At 37.7% G+C, this 24,912-nt stretch overlaps 1 protein-coding gene across 1 annotated transcript in view; it reads right to left on the bottom strand.

Moving 5' to 3' along the window:
* LOC124289919 (glucose-6-phosphate 1-dehydrogenase-like) overlaps positions 1–22,826 on the bottom strand; it is a 50,387-nt gene extending 27,561 nt beyond the window's left edge. Inside the window, 10 exon segments of the mRNA XM_046726591.1 lie at positions 361–569; positions 1,360–1,449; positions 2,297–2,423; positions 3,222–3,315; positions 4,441–4,566; positions 7,484–7,645; positions 9,393–9,601; positions 10,314–10,422; positions 10,577–10,614; positions 22,686–22,826. Coding sequence (XP_046582547.1) covers positions 361–569; positions 1,360–1,449; positions 2,297–2,423; positions 3,222–3,315; positions 4,441–4,566; positions 7,484–7,645; positions 9,393–9,601; positions 10,314–10,422; positions 10,577–10,614; positions 22,686–22,796 — 1,275 coding nt within the window. The 5' untranslated portion in view covers positions 22,797–22,826.
* Between the last annotated feature and the right edge of the window lie 2,086 nt (positions 22,827–24,912).

Below are 24,912 nucleotides of genomic sequence, written 5' to 3'. Positions count from 1 at the left end.
CAAATGCAAGTGCAACTGTAGATTGCTTGGAGGAACAACAAAGGCAACGAATTCTACTCGTTCTGGATCTACTTGATTCTGTTCATGTGTACTGTTTTCTCTTGGAATAAATGCCTTTTTTCTAAGGTCAGTATCATGAGGGCAAGGAGGGGTGGGGGTGATTGGGGTCTGCAGTAACCATGGTAACTAACCAGCTGACACAGCATGTGAGATAAAACATCATTAGACACAATGATTTACCATTTAAATCATATCTCCTGTTCTGCTTGGCATTGTTTTATATGGAGAGATCAAGGTGGAAACAGAAACATCAAGAATATCTAATGCCTATACGCACTATCAAAGTAAGTTTCAACTCACCTTGTAGCGGCTTCCGTAGGAGAGGTCAAGTTCAGATTCTTCACATTCAATGGCCATTCCAGGAGTCTTGGTCATCATCTTCATATACACGGCCTCATTGGGCTGGACACGGATCACAAGCTCGTTGCGCTTCACCTCACCAGTAGGGAAAATATCCCCAGCCACTTCGCGGAACTGTACACGCACCTCCGCCTTCCGCTCATTCAGGGCTGCATAAAGATAACACCTCATTATTTCATAGTTACATAACCACAAGGTCTCAGCTTTATGACATTGCAACACATCTACAAATAAATGAGAATATCACAAACGTAACTAACATTAAAATGTGATAATAGTGAACAAGCACTAAACTATTATGCATCACAAAACTAGATATAAAAGCAAATATTATTAAAGAAAATCTAGAACAAACTTCATTACTTTTTCATTTGATTTCAGAGTGAGTGAGTGAGTGAGTGAGTGAGTGAGTGAGTGAGTGAGTGAGTGAGTGAGTGAGTGAGTGAATAGGGTTTAATGTCACAGCAGCCTGAACCATGTCCAGTGTGGAGAAGACAAACCAGTTGAACAGTGTCAGAAACATATCTGTGCCAATATCTTACAAGGAAAAACTGCCATGTCTTAAATCCAATCTTCCCATATTATTACCCATTTAAGTATTACTAATGTTAAGCAGCATATGTGGGCATGCATGCGTAAACAACATCACTTTGAACAGTATTTCAGTTATATCACTGCACAGCGGCAAACCAGTTAAACCGGTATTCGCTCATCCACACTGCAGGACTTCTATGCTGGTAGCATGGTATGTCTTATACCCTTAATTGGCCATCAGTTTGTTTCAGGTAATGAATCACGTCAGCTCCAGCGACCACTTTCACTCCTGAACCAATTTTACAAATGAACAGCATGGTAGGAAATAAAACAGCCCAACTGACCTGTTAATGGGTAAATGATAACATGCACCAACATGTTATTGATTTAATTTGAATTGCTCACCTTTACCACACCTGAGTATGAATGGCACACCATCCCACCTCTCATTCCTCACAAATAACACAGCAGTGGCAAATGTTGGAGTCACTGAACCTGAAGCCATAAAATGGTTGTATCAGAGGACACATACTTCCTGGTCAACACACTACACAGCACAGCTTTACCTGTCCACATCATTACTTTCTAAAATGATATAGGCTCTCTGTGGGCAAATGCCATTAGGTAAAATGATCAAATATTTCAAAGTTAACATTACAGCTATATGACGGCAGCCTGTAAATAATCCAGTCTAGACCAGACAATCCAGTGATCAACATCATGAGCATCAATCTACACAATTAGATGACATGTGTCAACCAAGTCAGTGAGTCTGACCACTTGATTCCATTATCACCTCTTATGATAAGCATGGATTGCAAAAGACCAATTCTATCCCGGATCTTCATGCGATACTTGTCATAAAAACGGACATAGGATTTTTATGGAGAAGCATGTACAATGTGAATGACCCCCTAAAATTTATGTACAAAATCAATGACCCCCCCTTCCCATAATTTCTAAGCATATTTTTTAACACACATTTTATGTACAAAATTGCTGACCCCCCTTGCTCCCCAGAACAAATGGGTGAAACCCCCAGAAAAAAAAAATCATCATCACCCCCTAGCCATAAATTATGAACGGTCCCTAATTTAACAAGTAGGAGAGAGTGATATATTTAAAAAAATGACCCCATGGAAATTCACTAGCCAGTCGGGCCAGTGACTGTGGAGATTTACTGGCCCGACTGGATTTTTACGAGCTAGTGGCTATTTTGCACACTCTCTAGAAGCTGCAGTATATTGTAATACAGAATTTCTGCCAATCATCATCCCTACTTAAGACTATAGGATAATAAGAGTCAGTCTAGCTAACCTGCCCAGCTGAGATCTGTACCTACCCTTGGGGACGGTGGGATCATCAAGGTATCCATCCTTCTCTTCTCCCTTGCCATCCTTCTTGCCCACATACTGGCCAAGCACCACCTCGTCCATCTTTATGGGCAAGATGCTTCACAACACCTTTACCTACACAATAAAAAAACAACAACTTAAACTATGTTGAACATATTTCAAATGAACTAATGTGCTGACAAATAGTGATTGGAAATACAAAACTAAGCTATCATAAGATGGAAGTGAGTGAGTATTGTTTTACGCCGCTTTTAGCAATATTCCAGCAATATCATGGCAAGGGACACCAGAAAGGGGCTTCGCACATTGTACCTATGTGGGGAACCAAACCCAGGCCATGACAAGCGAACACTTTAACCATTAGGCTACCCAACCGCCATTCCAAAAGATGGAACATTATCCATATTGAGGGCAAAGCTTTGTAAATTAATTGAAATACCGTTGACATGCGGTGATAGATACCCTGTGAACTTCAACACCACTGATGACAAAAATATAACACAGGAGTAGATCTTTATCTACAGTCTAACATTGGTACAATGTTTGTATGAAACTATAGATAATTTGACACATGCTCAGGCCACTGTATTTTTTAGTTTGAAAGCATTGTGTAACATTTGAGCAAGAAGGTCTAGAGTTTGATACCATAGCCATCGACTAGCATAATTGTGTTTGGATGACATACATCAACTGCTAGTGAACCTGACCCCAATCCCGTTTGTCATATCAAGAAGTCAAACCTCGATCTGCACAGGGGAAGTTCCACTTCAAGTAACTTTACATTTGTAATCTTCCTTGTTCTGAAGGTGTGTAGTATCTAAGATCAATTCAACCTACAACCCATATTATCCTGACTGTTCGTTTAATATATGGTGTATGCCTCCCCACATCACACCCCATTGCTCCACCAACCTTCTCATTTCGGATGTCTTCAGCTCCTGTTGAAGGTGGCTTCTCCATGGCAACCAAAGTCAGGATCTGGAGTAAGTGGTTCTGCATCACATCTCTGTCAAGGGACGTATTAAAACAGGCTTCATTGTAAAACCATATGTGACCAAAGGTACAAAAGATATTTCAGCAACAATATTTCTGAAAGTTTGTATGTCCTTGGGTTTGATCTGGCCACTGGCTGGCGAGTAAGTCCTCGACCAGTTAAAAACCTGAGTCAGCAGATTTCGTCTAGAACAAAGTAACACATCCTGAACCACAACTCTGAAACATGTAACTGGACTAAGTAAGGATAAGATATATAGATGAGCAACTTATTTATTTAGCAACTGTGTAAGAATCTTCTCCAGAATGTCACTCCTCAATATACATAAAGACGCTTTTCATCCTTATATCTTATCCTTACCTAGTACTCCAACTTGTATATGCATTTGAAAGACTGACTGAGTTTGGTTTTACGCCGCTTTTAGCAATATTCCAGCAATATCACGGCGGGGGACACCAGAAATGGGCTTCACTCATTGTACCAATGTGGGGATTCGAACCCGGGTCTTCGGCGTGACGAGCATTTGAAAGAAGTGTAACTGGAGATCACATGAGTGTACCAAGCAGATGCACATGTTTTATTTCTTAATGCACATGGCAACAATATTCTGTACTATGACAAGTGCTTGATTATAACAGATTCAACACCATAACATTATAATCCTGGGGTTGATATCATGAGCAACAATCTATGCCATAGGAGGAACTTGACAAGCCATAAACCGAGTCAATGGACTCAAGATCCATAAGGCCAGGACCCGATTTCTCAAAACAAACTTAAGTTTTTACTCAAATTTCAAACTGAGTTTGACAATTTGAAACAATTGAATGTTTAACTCAACTGCATTTTAAAAAATACAAAAGTCCAAACAACTTAAGTAATCTATCCACCAAACTCAAATTGTCTACTATGTTTGAGTTTAATACCGATTTCAGTTCATGCTGGGAAATGCATTTTCTCAAATTTGAGTAAAAACTCTAACTTAAGTCAAATATCAGACTTAAGTTTCTTTTGAGAAATTGGGACCTGCATAGGTTTCTGAGGACCCGTTCTGATCATGATTCTGAAAGGTTTATCATGTCTGTCCCTGTTGATATGTCTTAAATAAACAAAAGAAACACTGCATACCAAGCTTACCTGATGATTCCAAACTGGTCAAAATATCCCCCTCTTCCCTGAGTGCCAAACGGCTCCTTGAAACTTATGACAACACTGGCAATGTTGTCCCTGTTCCAGACAGGGCTGAGGATGCGGTTCCCAAACCTATAAAACAGTATACACGTCAATCATATGAAAGCTGTTAGACATTACACTGTAGCTCACCTTCAAATATATAGTGCCAACAGCTTTACGTGTGAACAAGACTGCAAATGACCGTAGTTGTCAGCATTGATATTTTATCATGTTTTCTGCTTATGACTAAACGCCTAAACTAAACCAATGATTTGACTAAATAACACTTGATGTTGTCATCATAAGGGGAACTTTACATGCCAAACTTCAAGACTTTCATTCTGACACATTTACAAAGGGTCTCATAACTAGCTGAACAAAATCATTCAATTTCATTAAACTTTCAGTTCATACTGCGTGATTTAATTCAGGAGTCATTGGGACGAAACATATAAAGTTAAAGTTTCATTGACTAAAAGTTTAAAGAATTTAAGAGCATGGTTTAAGTGGAAAGGTCAGATAATTTGAAATAAAACAAAAAATATTGCATGAAAATGCATAAATCATTTCCTACACACAACTGTCTACACATCGTTATTCAATTGCGTAATCTCCAAAAATAGGGAGCTGCCATTTTGAAAATCAGAATTTAAACTCTTGATAAATGGGGTTTCATCACTGGTACAAATATGCATATCACATTTCAGCTTCATTAATTCAGTGGTTTCTAAAAACTAGATTTGATTACAGACCTTGCTATAAGCACTGAAGTTAGGTGAAATATCATTAACTGTGACTCTCTAAAACTCCACCTCAGTAGAGTAAAAATGGGCCAAAACTCCCAATGCATGCATTATGGTCTTTCAATATAGACAAACTATATGGATAACAACAACAAAGAAGTTGTTATCCATGAATTTTGTCTATATTGTACTTCCCAACTTCTAAAATGCCACTCAAAGAAATTATTATCGTCCGTTGAGAGCAGGGACAGATAACTATCTCCCCATCATGAACTGAGAGTGAATGTAAAAATAATGACACTGACAATATTCTACATTATTACAAAGTACTCCTTTCTATTGCACTGATGACAATGATTGTCTGACTCTGACATAAGAGAGCGTTGCCCACATCAGCAGTTTTGCTGCTAAAGTGCTATAAACCTATGAAGACCTGGTAATGTCAATCTCAACATTTATATTTCAAGCATGAGAGGATGGAGTGAATTGGTAATGAATGTCACAGTGTGTGGATGGGTGAGTAAGCTAATATTTAAGTGGTCATTTTGAACTACAAAGTGTATTCTTGTATCCATAAATGAGTGGATGCATGTCATGAATTTGTAAGCAAGTCACCGGAGTGACGGGTGGGAGAATGAGATAAATATCATTTTTACTTACTGATCCAGCAGTACGCCACATGGTGTGGCATACAGCCTTGGAGGAGATTAATGTAGAGAGGACACAATCTGAGAGTGTCATGAATATACGAGTCCAAACTAGATGCTAACATTAGGGAGTGAGTATGGTTTTACGCCGCTTTTAGCAATATTCCAGCAACATCACGGCTGGGGACACCAGAAATGAGTGTCTGAAGAGCAATTCTAGGGACACCAGAAATTACCACTGCTGAGTGGTAATTTGTGCATGTCTCATGACATGAACGCTCCACCTGATTTTCAAGATTTGACTCATGTCATTCTTCTGAGCCTTGAACTTATTATAATGTATGCATCTTCAGCATTAGATCACAAACAATAAAAACTTCATACTTAAACTTCAAGTGTTTTTCTTATTAGAACAGAAATGTCAATTCTGTGTAATGTACAATCTATTTTAACTATAACAATTCAAGCCATAGTTTTTCTGATTACACATAGTCATGTTACAAATTAAATGATCTTTGCACAAGTCATCAAGAAAGATCTGTTACACAGTTGCAATCTAAATGGTAGACGTGTAGATGTCAAACACTGCAACCATGGACATTATCTATGTGACCATAAAGAACCATAATCCATTATCCTGTGTATTAAATTTCCATTCTATTATGATGAAAGCTCTGGACCAAGTATATGGCAGTCAATTATGGATGCAATAGACTTATGATAATAAATTAGGGACATGATGCACAGGAAAATTAAAGCTATGAAATACCAAACTGAGCACTGTTAAAGATAGATGAAACACTAATGTATGTCCTGACATTTGTCTTGACGTTGCTGACATTTTCAGGACATTTCCAGACATGAAGGATGAAAATCTAACCCAAACATAACCTGGCCATGATAAGTGTCATCTAAAAAAACTAACTCTGTATTCATCGTTAAACCAGCATGTGTAAATGAGCTTGTTTGTTGTTAAACACTGCCCTCAGCAATATTCCAGCTGTGCGCGCCAGTCTGTAAATAATCGAATCTGGATCAGACCATTCAGTGATCAACATCATGAGCATCGATCTATGCAATTGGGATACGATGACATGTATCATCAAGCCTGACCACCCCGATCCCGTTAGTTGCCTCCTTAGATAAACAGGAGTTGCTGAAGAGCAATTCTAACCCGCATCTTCACAAGTTGCAAATACAAGTGAATATGATAACACTGAATTGTACAAAACGTATCATGCTAAGGTTATGTTCGGACATGTAGATTAAAGGTTTGTCTTAGACTGTCCAGCTATAAACTTTCCTAACTGAAACTTACCCTGAGCCTTATTTCTTATGGGTTTATTTTCAGAAACTGACCCAGTTGACAGAAGACAATTTCAATTCAGAACATTTGTTGGTACAAACTAAGGACAGAGATTTTTACACTGCCTGATATTCTCCCCTCATAGAACCCAAGAGTGGTCACTGTCCACAACCTGAGATCCTAGATGGGTGATCACCATTGCTCACAAACAGGCCAAAGTGGCCACTACAATAATGACACACATCACAAATGTCCTGTGGAATGAATGTTCTGGACCAGCAAAAGACTGTTAGTGTTAAAAAATGTCTCACCTGAGAACCATAAGATTCTGTACCATTTCTTTGCCAAGATAGTGGTCAATTCTGTACAGTTGTTCCTCCTGGAACAAGGCCGCCAGATGGGTTGACAAACGATTGGATGAGTCCAGATCATGTCCAAATGGCTTCTCTACGATGATGCGGGTCCATTTGTCTCTGGAAGTGTTAATTTTAATATACAGTAAACGAGAGTTATAACAAACTCAAGGGGACCACTAACTTAGGTTCATTATAACAAAAGTTTGTTCTAGACATATTGACTACAGCACATAGCAAATGACAACAAGGCCAACTTGTAAAATCGGTGAACTTGTCATAAACTTTGTATATTTTACTCCAAAGGATATTTTAGCAAAAGTGAGTGAATGAGTGAGTTTGGTTTTACGCCGCTTTTAGCAATATTCCAGCAATATCACGGCGGGGGACACCAGAAATGGGCTTAACACATTGTACCCATGTGGGGAATCAAACCCGGATCTTCGGCGTGACGAGCGAACACCTTAACCACTAGGCTACCCCACCGCCCCTTTAGCAAAAGTGAGTGAGTATGGTTTTACTCAGTGTTTAGTAATATAGTCCAGCAGTTTCATCATGTTGGGTGGACACCAGACATGGACTTCACACTGTACCCATGTAGGGAATCTAACCTGGATCTTTGTTATGCGGAGTGAATGCTTTAACCACTGGTTAACCCTATACATTGCAATGCAGACACACATGATACAATCATTATAATGTACCTCAAGATTGACCGTACAACAATGTTACACAAAACAAAATTGTCATCCATAGCATTGATTTCTGATTTCCAATGGTGAACTGGTAAACTTCAGTCAAGCAGAAAATATTTCACAAGAGACATAAAGATGATTACGTTTATATACAATTGTGGATGAATGGTATATTCTTTTTTACCACAGACCACAGATTTGAAGTGGAATCAGTAGAAATGAACCGTTTGCCTTCTTTTCATGGTTACAGAGAAACTTGAGGTTCATTGACCTAAACAAAGTAGAGGTGAATGATGTCCAAAATAAGAATCTGTTTAATGTTTCTTCAAACAGATGTGGGTTTTAGTTGCTCTTCAGAAAATGTTGGGGAAGAACTCACTAACATTGCATAATTGTGATTGGCAATTTGCTCAACACTAGTTGAAAGAAGTTATGCCATATTCCTCTGGTAACATTCTCAGCCAAATTATCAAAAGGTGTCACAATTCAGTTTGGTTCACTCAGAGACAGTTCTGGTGGCATCTACAGCAGAACAACCGTAACAAGTCTATCATGATACTAATATGATTTGGTATGCTTTGGTTGTTGTTTTATGCCATACTCTGTCTGTAAATAATTAGGTCTTGTCCAGAAAATCCAGTGATCAACAGCATGAGCGTCGATCCACGCAATTGGGAACCGATGACATGTGTCAGCCAATCCAGTGAACCTGACCACCTGATCCCGTTAGTCGTCTCTTACAACAAGCATAGGATACTGAAGATCAATTCTAACCCAGATCTTCACAAGTATGTAATAAATGAATTCTTAAAGTTTGACACACAAGCCAGGTACTAATTTATTCATTTCCCATTATCTGTATTACACACGCCTTCAAGCACGCATACTTGATGCTCACAATTTAACTCATGTTTGCATTTTTGTTTGTTTCTGGTTATGTTATGAAACAAATATATCAGGGAATTCTGGCTGGTGAATGTTACACTCTGCACTCGATATGAGTAGATACCTAGAACATTTCGACATTTTAAGATGTTAATATACCATAATATAAAATTGCAACATTGTACAGACTGCACATTGCCCTATTGAAACCGAAATGGACATATGAAGTTTTAACACTGGGGGCTTAAATTTACATACCAGAAAACAAAATTGCAAGAAGTACCTACTTTTCTGACATGCAGACTGCCTTGAGGTTGAGGGTGACACTCTCAAAGACTGATGGTGGAAGGGCCAGGTAGAACAGCCTGTTAGGATCTCCCTTCTGTTTGATGGCCTTGTTCAGTTTGGAAAAGCCATCTGCCTTGTCATAGCTTCCGGCCACATACTCATTGAGCTTGAAGAATTGTTCCAGCTTTGCTTCTTCACCTTTCTTTACCTGGAGGTGAAGCATGTGAGTGAATAAAGGCTTTTCCCATGGATCCAAGCATTATGCAGCTGAACGTGTGACTTACTATAGCCTTAGTCACAGTCTCTGAACCCCATTATTTTCCCTTCCACCGAGCCCTCGCTGCAATGCTAAAGCCCTAAATGAAGCAAGTTCAGATTTCCTCAAGTTCAGAATCTCCCATCTCACTGGGACTCTTCAATTTAAAAGCAAATATTTGTTTCTATTAAAATCATACATATTCAGAGACTAAGCAGTAGTCTAACTCATGCCCATACTGGTTACACTGCTTCAGTGGTGTGTTGGTTTAATGTCGCCTTTTGCAAAATTCAAGCAATATCGAAGCCTTGGAGACCAGAAATGGGCTTCACCCAACTTGGGAGGGAGTTGGCCTTCAGTGAGTGAGTGAGTGAGTTTAGTTTTACGCTGCACTCAGAAATATTCCAGCTATATGGCGGCGGTCTGTAAATAATCGAGTCTGGACCAGACAATCCAGTGATCAACAGCATGAGCATCGATCTGCGCAATTGGGAACCGATGACATGTGTCAACCAAGTCAGCGAGCCTGACCACCCGATCCCGTTAGTCGCCTCTTACGACAAGCATAGTCGCCTTTTACGACAAGCATGGGTTACTGAAGACCAATTCTAACCTGGAACCTTCACGGGTGTGTTGGCCTTCAGAATGACTGTTGTTAGCTCACCTTCATGTATTGAATACTTTGCTTCTTGATAGCTTCTACTGTCAGATTGCTCCTGGCATAGCCAATGAAGAAGGTCTTGGGAGGAAGAAGTCCATCCTTGAAGAGCCACCTGAAGAGATGTGTGATATGTTTGTCACTTGGCAACTGCTTTTATCATTTTTCAAAATAAAGATTTTTAAAATTTATTCTTTAAAATTACAGATTAATGATCATAATGACAAAGACATTAACAACTTAACAGAAAAACAGGTTCTCCTTCTTACCATAATGTAGGGTAAATTTTCTTCTTTGCCAGATCGCCCTGAAACAGATAGAAACGGATATGATTCTTTGTTAAGATTGTGTGGGTATGCAGGTTAGAATTTCATATACTGACTGACTGAGTTTGGTTTTACGCCGTTTTTGGCAATATTCCAGCAATACCACGGCAGGGGACACCAGAAATGGGCTTCACAAATTGTACCCATGTGGGGAATCGAACCCGGCCTTCGGCATGACAAGTGAATGCTTTAACCACTAGGCTACCCCAACGCCCCAGAATTTCATATACAATGACCATGTACACTGAAAGAAGAGATGATGTAACAGGGATGCAATAATTATTTACTGTCTGTTTACTCTGGGCAAAGAGCCAGGACAGGGCTGCACCATATACACCATGAGACGAATACAAATTGTTTCAGGAATATAGGGTAACGAATGTGAATAATTAAATAATAATAAAATAAATTAAATATGCACTTGCTTAGGTTGAAACTTTTCAATAATATTTTTTGGGTAAGGCACAAAAGTATCATAACAATGCCTAATGACAGTCCCAAGGGTCTTGGTGAAATGACAGTAGTCATGCTACAGTATAGTGTGTGAAATAGTCTCCAGATTTTGACAGCCAGTCGGGCTAGCTATTCCTGAAGGTTACTAGCCCACAAAATAATTTACTAGCCCGAAATGTGAATGTAGGCCTGGGTTTCATTGTTGAGCATCCAGTATGATGAACATTTTTATCAGGCCATAATCTTGCATGATTTAAAAGTGTATTATAACTTAACGAGCCGAAGAGAATCACGATATATTTACAAAATGACCCCATGAAATTCACTAGCCAGTCGGGCCAGTGACTATGGCGATTTACTGGCCCGACTGGATTTTACAAGCCACTGGCTAGCGGGCCAGTGGCTATTTCACACACTGCTACTGTATGGCTTGTACATATTCAATTTTTCGTAACACTTTGATAAATATCAGATCAGTTCATATTGAAAAAACACTTCTTTAAAAAATATTCGATTCTAGTGAGCACGAATAACGGAGTGAATTCATGAAGAGATGTGGTTTGTTTCACCAAATACGCAAGTGAATTGTGACTATTTGTTGGTATTCAATATACCTTACTCAATATCATTCTATATGACATATACCAAAGAGCAGACATTTTAAAAATTCTACTTCAAACGCTGTCCTCAACTAAGGTAACTATGTGAAAATATACAGCAAAGTTGGTTGTATGACTTATCAACAGCCGCTAGTTTGAGGTTACGTTGTGTAGGTTAAACAGTGCGATGAGGGACATGTGCATTATTCATTGCAAGAGAGTCCATGTATATATATTGCCTGCATTCAATTAGTACACAAACACTTGTAAAGAAATACGTGAGCTGAAAATCCAAACTGTTACACCACAGGGTTGTTGCCTAATGTCACAATATTTGGTATATTTTATTTCAAAATAGCTGAAAAATATTGGTGTTATCATGTGGTGAGATATTTTCCTGTTGTTCTGCAAATACACAGTTTATATTGTAGTCTGATGTTAATGCTAACTGATGCTGTTCCTCAAATTACCTATGTTCAAAAACTGCACTCAAGTCGCATGCACACAATTTGTTATCAGAAAAATATTGCTTCAAACCTTTATCTATAATAGCAATTGTTCATCAAATATTTGACCTATAGATACAAAACGACATGCAAAATTTTTTAATTAGTTTATGTTATTTCATTTTCATATTAATAATAGCAATTATTAACCAAATATTTGATTTTTTAATTAAGTTTTTAATATTACATTTTCATATTAATATAGCAATTAAACAACATTGAATTTGTTTAACAACAAGCTGAATTTTTTAATATTTCATTTTCATATTAATAATAGCAATTATTAACCAAATATTTGACCTACAGATACAAAACAACATGCTGAATTTGTTTAATTAAGTTTTTAATATTTCATTTTCATATTAATGATAGCAATTACTACCCAATTATTTGACCTACATATACAAAACAACATGCTGAATTTGTTTGTTATTTCATTTTCATAATAACAACTGTACAGTCTATTACTTTGATGAAACCTCCAGCTGGCAAGATATAATTGTCTCAATGCACAACTGAATACAGTATGCAACACCTGACTATCAATTATGTGTCATCAAGACAAGGTGGTGACCCTGATTACACAGTGACCTCCACACCACTGTCTTAACAAGGCACCATTCGTCAGGAACGTATCATTATATTTCCATCTTGTCAGTCCAGGCACACAGTAGGGATGGCAAAAACTAAACATTAACGATAATCAATATGAAAGTTGTGTCCTTGATGATATCACATACATGCTATAGTGATAGAGACACATTTAGACAGACGGAAACAGACTTGTTATTGACAATTGCAAAAGACGAAAAGCAACCGTTTTTGTTGATATGAAATTCCCAAACAATAGTCTTTGCACAAATTTGTCATCACTCACCTGTGACATAAAACATATAGTTTTCTCTCAGAGCTTTTTTCTTTATTGGCTCTGATATAGAACATTAGGTATGTCTTTACCATTTAGGAAAGAACCAAGAGATGGAGTTAATCAGGTGGAAAAATCCAATGTTCTCAATGTTAAAAACATCAAGGTGAATAGACATACTGAGATGCCAGTAGAAATGTTTTCAGGTGAAAACAGAAACAAATTTTGTTGTTAAATAAAAATCAAATAAAAACTCGACTAATCATTTAAAATATTTAAGGTGCTACTGACAGGGTTTTGGGTATTTTCTATATGACTTTGCTTTCATGAAAACTTGAAAATATACAAGATAATTATCACCTTTTGGGATAAACAGGATAAATGTGACAAGTATGAGAAAACACAGTTTTAAACTGGTTTTAGAAACATTCTAACAATTTGTTGGTGGGGAACACAAGAAACAGGCTGAATGCATATAAGGTTCAAACCTTGCTTTTCAACATGATGTTTGTTTGTGTGTTTCTAAACACTCAGCAACATTCCCGCTACATGGCGGTGGTCTGTAAATAATCCAGTCTGGACCAGACAATTCAGTGATCAATAGCATTAAGCATCAATCTACGCAACTGGTGAGTGAGGTAAGTTTTGCGTTGCTTTTATCAATATCAGAGGCTATTCCAGCAATATCACAGTTGGGGGACACCAGAAATGGGCTTCACACATTGTACCCATTTCGGAAACGAACCCTGGTCATCAAGTGAACGCTTTAACCACTTGGCTACCTCACAGCCCCTCTAAACATTGGGATAATGTCAGCGAGCCTGACCACCCTGTCCCATAAGTCATCTCTTATGACATGCATGGGTTGCTGAAGACCACTTTTAACCCGGATCTTCACAGGTTCGATCTTCAACATGACCATTGACAGCTTTAACCACTGGGCCACCTAACCACCCAAAACCACAAGAACAATCTTCCTAGCACAGTGAAATTGCCTGATTTGGGTTAGTATCCTTAGGTAAGATATAAGATGTTTTTTTGAAAAACTATTATAATCAACAATCTTTTCAACACAAAACAAATGGCTGCAATTTACTGTTAAAGAAATTTAAGTGATTTTGATTCCATATTATCCCTCTTAATCTTCTAAACATATGGACAAGTCAATACAAGAAGCAACAGTAAATATCAAAGTGTAACTTACCCTAAATGGATCAGAAGGTAAAAAAACATCAAGATAAAACCAATCCTATATGGTGAGAATCCCATACTGACATCAATTACTGTAATCAGATTTGATTTACAAGACCAACACTAAGGGGAATATGATCATGAAAGACTAATAGAATTGACAATGGTTTCTAGACGTAAAGATATCGATCGTAAGGTCTTTCTTCGCCACAATCTAATTCCTTGCTAATTAAGTACTGCTAAAGCAGAGGTCGAGTCGTTACACTGACCAGCTGTTTGACAGTCTGCTCACTCTCTGTCAGACAAATCTCATCATGAAATACCTCCTTTATTACAACCTTGGCTTTCGTGAAAATCTGTTAAAGAAAGGATTAATGTTTGGGTAATGGAAAAGGTTTGGGACATTAGAACATGAGTTCATGTTATGCCTGTAAATTAGCCCATAAATATCGAGCCATTCCATTGCAAATATCCATCAGATTTTCTTTACAAAGGAGTAAATAGATCCATCGTAAAATCATATCAAAACACACATGCTGAATTGACCACTTTGTTGAATATATCCACAAAAGCAGTGTATCGTTAGTGGACAAGTGAATAATGCTGTGTCATCATTAGTCAGGAATGAAAATAACAGTAATATATTTTTAAACATGCCTAAATGCACATCCAATTTAGGAATGAATTGATAATTGCGATAAACGTGTTAATAAATGCAGCTGATATCTTAAGATAACAATGTCTAATTTCTAAAAAAAATATCACCTTTCAGCAATGATTCTCAGATTTTACTGTGATTGAAAGTTGTTAAATGACAAGCTACTTGACCACTTTTTAGGGTCAGATAAAGTAAATATGCTCTGTGCATAGTAACACGTCATATCTGAGGATGGTCAACATGTTTGAATGACATAGGCATAGTGGATGAAAGGTTTTCTTTGTAATTTTAGTAGTTTGTTGTTGATTCTGCTGGCTTGATAATACAAATTTGGTGTTGCCAGACACATACTGAAGTGTTGCAAAATTTGAACAAAACAAATTTAAAGGTGTAGTTTCATTTTATAGTATTTTGTGAATGCATCTGCCAAGTCTGGCAGCTTGACTCCTGAGAGTTTCTAGGACTATAGTCCTGTACCACAATGAAGCACATGTGACAGAAGTGTGTGAGTGAGTGAGTGTAGTTTTACGCCACCTTTAGCAATATTCCAGCAATATCATGGCGGGGGACACCAGAAATGGGCTTAACACATTGTGCCCATGTGGGGAATTGAACCCAGGTCTTCGGTGTGACGAGCGAATGCGTTCACCACTAAGCTACCCCAGCGCTCCTACAGAAGTAGTCTCACCTTAGGCTGGTGAGTTTGCTAAAAATTACCTCTGTTCACCCAGCAGTGAATGGGTACCTGGTGGGATAAGATGGTCATATGGCTGTTATCCTGAGCATCACTGAGCATCATTGAGGTGAATATTAGGTGCTCTACAAATGTACTATATAATTCTAAACAGTTTAGTTATTCCAGGCAGCTCTGGGGCCTGATTCTGTCTTCCTCCAGTAAGCTAGTTCCTTCAAACAATGCTGAATAAGTCTTTGACAGACCAAGGATTATAATCAGGAAAGATCTAAGTGAGTGAGTTTGGTCCATCACAGTAGGTGCTTGCTTCATGTTATACAGTTCTCAGATGTTTACCACCTTTGTGGGTGCAGTGGGGTAGCCTGGTGATTAAAGTGTTCGCTCGTCAAACCGAAGACCCAGGTTCGATTCCCCACATGGGTACAATGTGCGAAGCCCATTTCTGGTGTCCCCTGCTGTGATATTGCTGGAATATTGCTAAAAGTGGCATAAAACTAAACTCACTTACTACCACCTTTGTGAATCCCATGGGCACAGCAGTGTTGACAAACCTAGAAACATAATTGGGTTCAAATGGGAGACAAGTCTGAGACAGACACCTTTTCTAAAATTAATTATGATTCACTAAACTGAAGTACATGTTGGAGCACTGTGTGGAGCTAAAACAGTATTTTAGGTCACAGGTAACCACTGAAGCAGGTTTTCATATCTCTCCTAAAACAGTCATATAGTACCTAAGTGTAAAAAATATTCCACTCAGAAGATTTGTGGTTGATAAGAGAACAAAATGTCATGTGAATGTCTTTTTACCACATATCTTAAATTCCAAATGTCACAAGAGTGATTACAATCCTCGGCATGCAATGACCACACATTTAACTGACTTTCCACGCAGTACTAGCATTACATCAAATAAAACCATGCTACGTGATATTACTCATAACAGATCAACTTTTGAAATGTCAACATGTTTTGAAATGGTGGCAATTTTCCACATCTTTCTGTCAGTTTCAATGTTTTTTGATAAATATATTTTATGGATATACAGAGCTCCAGATAAGATTTAGCTCATGTGGGTACTGTACCCACTGTATTTTTTTGGAATTGGTATTATGAATGTTGAGTGGGTATTTCATTTTCCGTTACCCACTGCTTTCAAATATGTGAGTATTTCAGTCATTTTACTCACCTAAGTATTATGTGACTGAGTAAGTTTACTAAGCAGGTATGTTCTGCCTTATGTCATACCTAATCAAAACCAACTTAAATATAATGGAAATGATTTCATAAAAAATCACTCATCCTATACTGACAGTACAACACTTGTCCTATACTAACAGTACAACTTGATAGCAATCAATGTCTCTTTCATTACGCAAGCGATTTTTATAAATATATTCCATGCGCATTTGTTTTGGTCTACTCCCATTTGTGAGAACTCCCAGTTGTGAGACAGTGGAGTAGGTACTTAGCAAAGAAAACACACCTTACTCCCCTATCTGATAGAATGGATTAACCCCAGCTAATTATGGATTAGCTATTTAACTGAATCTTGTGGAGGTAACTTAAAGGTCACATGCAACCAAAAAATCAAACATAATTAAAACACAATTATCACTTATTCGTGACATATAATATACATTGCTGGTTACGAAAAAACATATAAACAAAATTATAAGCGTACAATCGCAAATCAAAAGTGCAATATTGTGTACTTCGGTTTACTTCCCAAGAAACGAAGCAGCCGGGATACCGAACCCAGTCAGAGCGGGTGGGTGTGCACTCAAGTGTAACGGCTGGTTCATTTGCATATGCCCTCAGGGCTTATTGTGTGTGTATATGTAGAGATGTGGTGGGTTTTGTAAATACATGCTCATTTTTGTGTATAACATTTTGCAATCAACAGACATCATAACATGTCAAGTGTTCAACTATCACACCTGCCTGTCTGTGTAATTACATAATGTGACAGAGACCGAACTCGGGCCATAAATCAATGCATTTTGTTTATGGTGTATAGCCTGATTGGTGTTAAGTTCAAATTGCATGTGGTCAGTGATAGCAGCTGTGTATTAAATATTGTCATTAGCAGACAGGCAGGCAGACACACAGGTGTCAATAAAAAAGACATTGAGTTTTGTCTGTGACAACGACATATCTATATCACAGTTAGAAATTCTGTCAACCCTAAATAATGACATTGCTTTTAAGTATCGAACTGAGAAAGTGACTCGGTAACACAAAAGGCATTTGAAACCACCATACAAGGAGCGAATCCATAGTCACAAATTAACTGTCACTAAACAGGGATTTACCCGTGAAGGTCTGGGTTAGAATGAGCCTTCAGTAACCCATGCTTGTTGTAAGAGGCGACTTACGGGATCGGGTGGTCAGGCTCGCTGGCTTGGTTGACACGTCATCGGTTCCCAATTGCGCAGGTCGATGCGCATGCTGTTGATCACTGGATTGTCTGGTCCAGACTCGATTATTTACAGACCACCGCCATAAAGCTGGAACATTGCTGAGTGTGGCGTAAAACTAAACTCACTCACTCACTAAACAGGGATTTACAGGACTCAAATTCCTGCGTCCTATATGCATAAAAATTGACAATGGATCCAACGAAATTTATTAGCACATCCACAGGGATGCAGTCCAAATACTTTTTGTATAAATTCCAATCAAGTAGCAATAACTTATCACTGAGTTTGCTTCTAGCTGGGTTATGGTATCATTTGCTATTTAATTACTGTAACAATGTGATGATCATGATACACAATACAATAACAGTATTAATAATAATATTTAAGTGTCTGGGACCCCCATTTTGTACTCCAGGACCCCTGAAAATTAAGAATGTGAGTCCCAGGGACCCTCAAATACAGGAACCGAGGTAAAACGCTGACTAAATTAAATTACTAAAACTTCATATATCAACTTTTACCATGACATTCGTCATTAAAACACCACTTAGAATTAATTACCCTATCATGTTTATTAGTTTTTGTGTATCAATTGCAAATATAATTATAATTTTGAGATTTCAAGCATAAAAATGGCTCTTAGTATCATTTTCATTACCTTGAGTGTTTTCAAATGGCATTTTATGATCTGATCTTACGAGACCGAACACAGTTTTACTAGACTATAGCGTACTGCAACAGCTATGTAAAATTCTGTTTATCATTCAGCAAATGCATTGTTTGCAGTGAGATCAACTAATGAGGAATGAAAAATTACATTTTCTCTAGCCCAAGGGACTTGATGGCAATCACGAGAGAGAGAAGCCAAGAAATATGCATGACATTATTTCCTTCTGGAAACAAACTGCAAATTCGATTTCGTTATCCTCTTGCTTAAGGCAAAATCAAACTTATATCAAATGTCTGAGATATCCTATCCCTAACTACCGTCAAAATTTCTAGTTTTTTCTAAAATCCATACCTAACATGTCAAGCTATTCACTATAAGTAAGTTTGTGTAAATAACTTGCTCTTACCACTGAAATTTAGTGTATATTCACATGAACAAAAAACCATGCAAAACTTATGAAATATGCTGTTGCATTTAATTCATTAACTGTAACAAATAAAAGTTAACATAATATATATATATCAACATCAGCAACTTGTGGGAATGTCATTGAAGTGGATCACAAATTCAAATGTGTTGACGTAAGGCTCAGAAAGCCCATTTTATGTAGTTTTTACCTGAATATGTACATGATGCTACAACTGCCTTCCAACAATGGACAGATGGATAGGGTGAGTGATTGATTGAGTTTAGTTTTACGCAGCACTCGGCAATATTCCAGCTATATGGCGGTGGTCTGTAAATAATCGAGTCTGAACCAGACAATCCAGTGATCAACAGCATGAGCATCGACCTGCGTAATTGGGAACCGATGACATGTGTCAACCAAGCCAGCGAACCTGACCACCCGATCCCATTAGTCACCTCTTACGACAAGCATGGGTTACTGAAGGTTCATTCTAACCCGGACCTACATGGGTTCACAGATGGATAGGGAATATTCATGAAGTCACAGTTATATATTTTGAATCAGAATCCAGAATTATGAAATATTTCATTCCATATCAGTATGTGGGTGATAGACTTCTAAACTAACTAGTCCTGGAGAATTATTTTTGAATTTATAGAAAAATTAACTCGCATGTCATAGTGTTACTCAAATCATGTTGAATTAATATATAATTAAAACAAATAGCTTTACCTATATCTACCTAATTTCAAATGTCTTCACTTCACTTTCAAGATTTATTTCACGATGCAAGTCATAGAAGGAGATATCAGTAATAGATTGAACTTGAAGAAAATAAAGTTCTTACTAGAATAGTAATGTCAGTTGTAACAAGTGATCTGCCATCCTGATTAGATTGTATGATTCAAATGGACATATATTTTAGTTCCCCAAGGAAAGTGTTCAGTCAATTTGTTTCCATTCTCAATTTGTATGCATAGAGGATGCAATATTTTGTACTGAGTACAACTCTCCATCAAACAAGTATGTGACTAACATCACAAGCATAATCCCATGTTTAATGACACCCTGTCCTTATGCTTGTTGTAAAAGGCGATTGTAGCTCATGCTGTTGATCACTGGATTGTCTAGTCCAGACTCGATTATTTACAGACCGCCACCATTTAGCTGGAATACTGCAGAGTGCAGCGTTAAACAACAAACCAACCAACTCTCTTTACTTCAATCATATTTTGCATAATTTCTTAATTCAACCCATGTGTATTTGAAAACTGCATACAAATCAATGCATCACATAAAACCCTACAGATGTGTAGTGAGTGATTGTCAAACACAAGAAAACTGGATTTCAGTTAATATTGAGTGATATCAGATTGTCAGACAAATGTCATGAACCCTTTTAGATTAAATGTTTCATAAAACAGTTGAGCAATGATGGCTAATGGATCATAAACAAAACTGTGAGATAAACCAAATTTAAAACAACAACTGAACCTACAATATCATGATTAGTCAGCAACAAACAGTCAAAGCAGATTCGAAAACCGTTAAGTACAGGGATTATTCTAGAACTCCTCAAATGTCAGTAAACATTCTCTAATTTATATTAGGAATTTGTCAAGTCATGGTTTTAGCATGATCATCAATATACAGAGGTGACTTGCATATCTCGGATTAAACAACCAATGAACGGAATAGGCTTATGTTTAGTTTGCAGTCATCAACCCCACAAGTTTGACAAAAAACTTAAAATGATAAGACAGGGCACTTTTGGTAATAGCTCACTATCCACATAATGCTCAGTCATGCTTTATCAGCACACATTACAGACAGTTTCAAAACACAGCAGTTGCTAGGTGACTAAGAGTTCCAAACAGCTTGCTCAGCATTGTTTATTCACTGAACTGCTTTTTTAGTGAGGAATTGCATGATATTTCACCTGTCAATAGTTTCTCTGTGGTCTCTCGCTTATCATTAGCTATAAGATATTCTGATAGTGTTCATTAGTAAACATGATAATAGTAAAGCATTAAAATGCTGTATTTCCTGCTGGATTAAAATAAAGAGATTTTATAAGTTATATCCCACTGGGACTTTCCATACTAATGGTTGAAAGATGAACATATCTTTGATATTATTTCAATATGATTAGATGTGATAGGGTTAGTAGCCGAATCATCATTTTACCATGTTACAGGTCCTCTGCTTGATGTACAGAATACATGATATCAATTACTGTATCCAATATGTCTGTAACAGCTGCACCAGACATTGAATGGACACAGTTATGTCAAATTCACACAGTTATTTTGTGTGTGCATCAAATACTGTTTGATAAACCAGTCACCTCACATGTGAGGTTTACATGGCAAATTACAATTTCCTGATGTAAGAAACTTTTAAGGTACATGTACAATAAGTGAGTTAGAAGTTTAACGTCACAGGAGAATTATCTCAGACATAAACTGATGAAGAATGTTGAACAAAATATAAACTTGACCAAGTTGACAAATATTCTGAATGTGTGTATTGTTAGGTAACCAAGCTATGCAAACTGCACCATGAGTGTTTTGACAGTGAAGGTGGGTGATACTCAAGATGCCATATGACTTCCATTTGTAAATTTCTTGCCTTTACACTATTGATGTTCAATCAATGGTTAGAGTTGATAACAGAAACTGAGATATGGCAAAGTCAAAACCATAATCTTAAAAGTCCTGCTATTCAAATACTGTATTACAAACCCCAGTTACCTCCATTTTAATATCTAATGCAGTTATTGCCCATTAAAACATATTCATATTTCTATATAGAAATATATGTATGGGGCTGGAAGATTATTATGCATATATAAAACTTTCATGACTAAGCTTTTAAGAGTCACTTTTATTCTTCACTGGTGTGACGTTCATGCAGGTGAATGTGCAAACTGTTATCAAATGATAAAAGTGTTTTGATACTGTTGTCATTCGCCACAACAAAACATTACAGACAAAATGAATCAAATGTTTACAGTACGGTCGCACATTATTTACAATCCTGTGAGGGAATTACCGTGCCGAATTCCCTTCCTGATTGTGACTGTGAGTGTAACATTGTCAGGATATGCTCGCCTTCACAATCACCATGCAAATCAAAGTAAATCGGTTTGTCCAGGAAGTCAGTGAAAAAAAATGCCATTCTCTATTTCACATTGAAATTTTGTTTGATTGTGCTGTGTGAGATTACCGCAATTCGCTTTCCGACAAGCGAGTCCCCTCCCACCCAAGCTACGCGCAGTGAACAGCGTCCAGTTCACATCGTTTGCTAACTCCGTCCACTGTAAAGCACAAGCGTGCATTACAGAGAAATAAAATGAAATGCCATAGCAGACGCTGAAGATATCCCTTGGTGAACTTATTCCCTAAATCTCCTAAACGAACTCGAATATTACTGTAACGAGAGAGTCACTATTAGTGTAAGGCTAGTTCTGATATTTCGCCGAGTCATTTTCACTGACAGTTTCGTCCCTTGTGTAACTTTTGTAAGTCCAAGTTGTCACGCTCTAAAAACACAACATTTAGAAAACAACTGACAGTACTTACCGAAGCACCGAGCACGACAAACACATGGGAGGCACCATGGCCTTCCTGTTCCACAGAATCTCGAATGCGAGACAAAACTTCCTCCGTTGCTGGCGATTCCATGCTTGCCATACTAAAGCTGCAGACGAACTGAGCAGGAAGTAAATCTCACGTATGCGCTGTGTCTCACTGCGCCTGAGCCGAGCTCGTTGTATGGAACACCGTAGAGGACATAATTTTGAAAGCTGCCTTCGCTGCTGTGGCTAAAATATATCGGCTGTTGAGCGTTTCAAGAAATCACAAGTGATAGATTTATAATCTGTGTCCTGTTTTTGTGTCAGTCAATATGGGTCATTTGTATTATCATACATGACCTTGTTTTATATCAGGGAAACTAAATAAAGGACAATATTCTCGTTCTTTCCATTTAGCCATATTGAAGAGAATACAGTTACGACTTATTATAGCAAACTAGTGCAGATCTTAGCATGTTTACAAATAAAATAATTTACTTGCACACACGCGGGCAAACTTAAATATCCAGCTGTCCGTATTATTTTCTGGGAATCCCTCTGAATTTTCATTCCGACGTGAAATAATATTCTTAAATTAATTTTCCCCGCTGCTGTCGACATTTTTGCCCTTATGTGATGAAAAATACTCTCATTCTTGCACCGTCATTAAACAAAAGATCCTTTTAATATTTCTCCATCTACAATTATCAACAAAATGATTCTGAAGCAACGCGACTCGATCTACATTCTACATAATAAATTAGTTTACTGACTATTGCCAAGTGATCTAAATGGTAATATGAATTGCAAAATTAGGGGAAAATTATTTTCATTTTGCTCGCTGTTTTTGGGTTGCAGGTGACAAACACATAAACATATACTCTGGAGCCATTCCGTCGCCTCTGCTTTGTTTTCGTTGTTAGTTTTTAGCGGTGAGCATGACATGAATTTAGAATTAGGCGTTCAATCCATGAAATGGGTGTTCCTAAAAGTTGAAATACTCCTGGGTGCGTGTTGTGTTTTTAACCACTGCATGCATGGAAACTTCAGGTAGCATCGAGAGATCCATCCCCATGTCTCACAACTAGAGTAATATATATTCCAGCTTTAGCTTGATGAAAATACATCTTGTGATTGGACTAAACTCACCGAGGTCTCGCTTCTACAAGTTTTAAAAATTTGAACGATGATCTTTTTTAAATTCTGAATGTTGATTTTAATTCAAGAGGCATTGATAATGGGCTTTACTTTCACTGGTCGTATTTAAACAAATATTATTTCTATTTTACTGCGTCGAATTATAAGTTCTTAATTAGGATTTACAGTCTTTATTCTACAGAAAGTAGCAGATGTTGCGCTTCCATAGATTCAGATACGTCACGCATGTCCGGCTATGTTTTTGATCCTCCTACAAGATCCGCAACTATCGGACCAGGTATTTCAAGGTATACATATATGACCCAAAACAGCAACCGGATTCTGTAGAACATGTCCGTGTTCAACTCCCGGAAAACAATGTATGTCAAAGACAGAAGACATGAGAATATGTTTCATAAATTGACTCGCTGTATATAGTACATGTACATTTATGCTCAACAAAGTTAAGTATCACCCCAATATTCAATATGTAAGTATCATATGGATATATAGATCATAATACGAACTATTAAATACTTTAATATTGAAACTTGGGGTGGTCCTTAACTTTTTGTGTTGAGTATAGTTACTATACGTGGAAACTGTTTCCGGAGTAAATGAGCAGAAAGAATTTTAGTTACTTATCACCCCGTGTCACTTAAGTGGGGAAGGAGATAACAAAATGGTACAAAAAGTTTCTATATGATTCGGTGAGTGAGTGAGTGAGTGAGTTGGGTTTATGGCCGCTTTGAACAGTAGTACACTTATTTTACTACGTGTCAGCTCGAAGGGGGAGAAAATTCCTAAGTGACGTCTTTAATGACTACTACCTTAGTTTGTTTGTTTGAACATATTGTTTGAACATATGAACATTTGCAAACACCCAGTTGCGGGTACAGCAACGTGCAGTAAACTTGGACAAAGTACTGTGACTATGTGTCCCAGTCCACCCAGCTGTGAATGGGTACCTCGTAAGGATGGGAATGCCACAATACCTCGGTGCGCCTATAGTGGCTGCAAGAGTTGTATGATCCCCAGGGAGTTGAGATTGGCAATACGATGTGCCGCTGAGATTGACATCCAGTGAACGAGGGAAA

The sequence above is a fragment of the Haliotis rubra genome, unplaced genomic scaffold (assembly GCF_003918875.1).
Source record: "Haliotis rubra isolate DU_JTF1 unplaced genomic scaffold, ASM391887v1 Scf451, whole genome shotgun sequence".
Lineage (NCBI taxonomy): Eukaryota > Metazoa > Mollusca > Gastropoda > Lepetellida > Haliotidae > Haliotis > Haliotis rubra.
The sequence above is the reverse complement of the archived record's forward strand: the minus strand, read 5'-3'. Positions and strand labels throughout refer to the sequence as shown.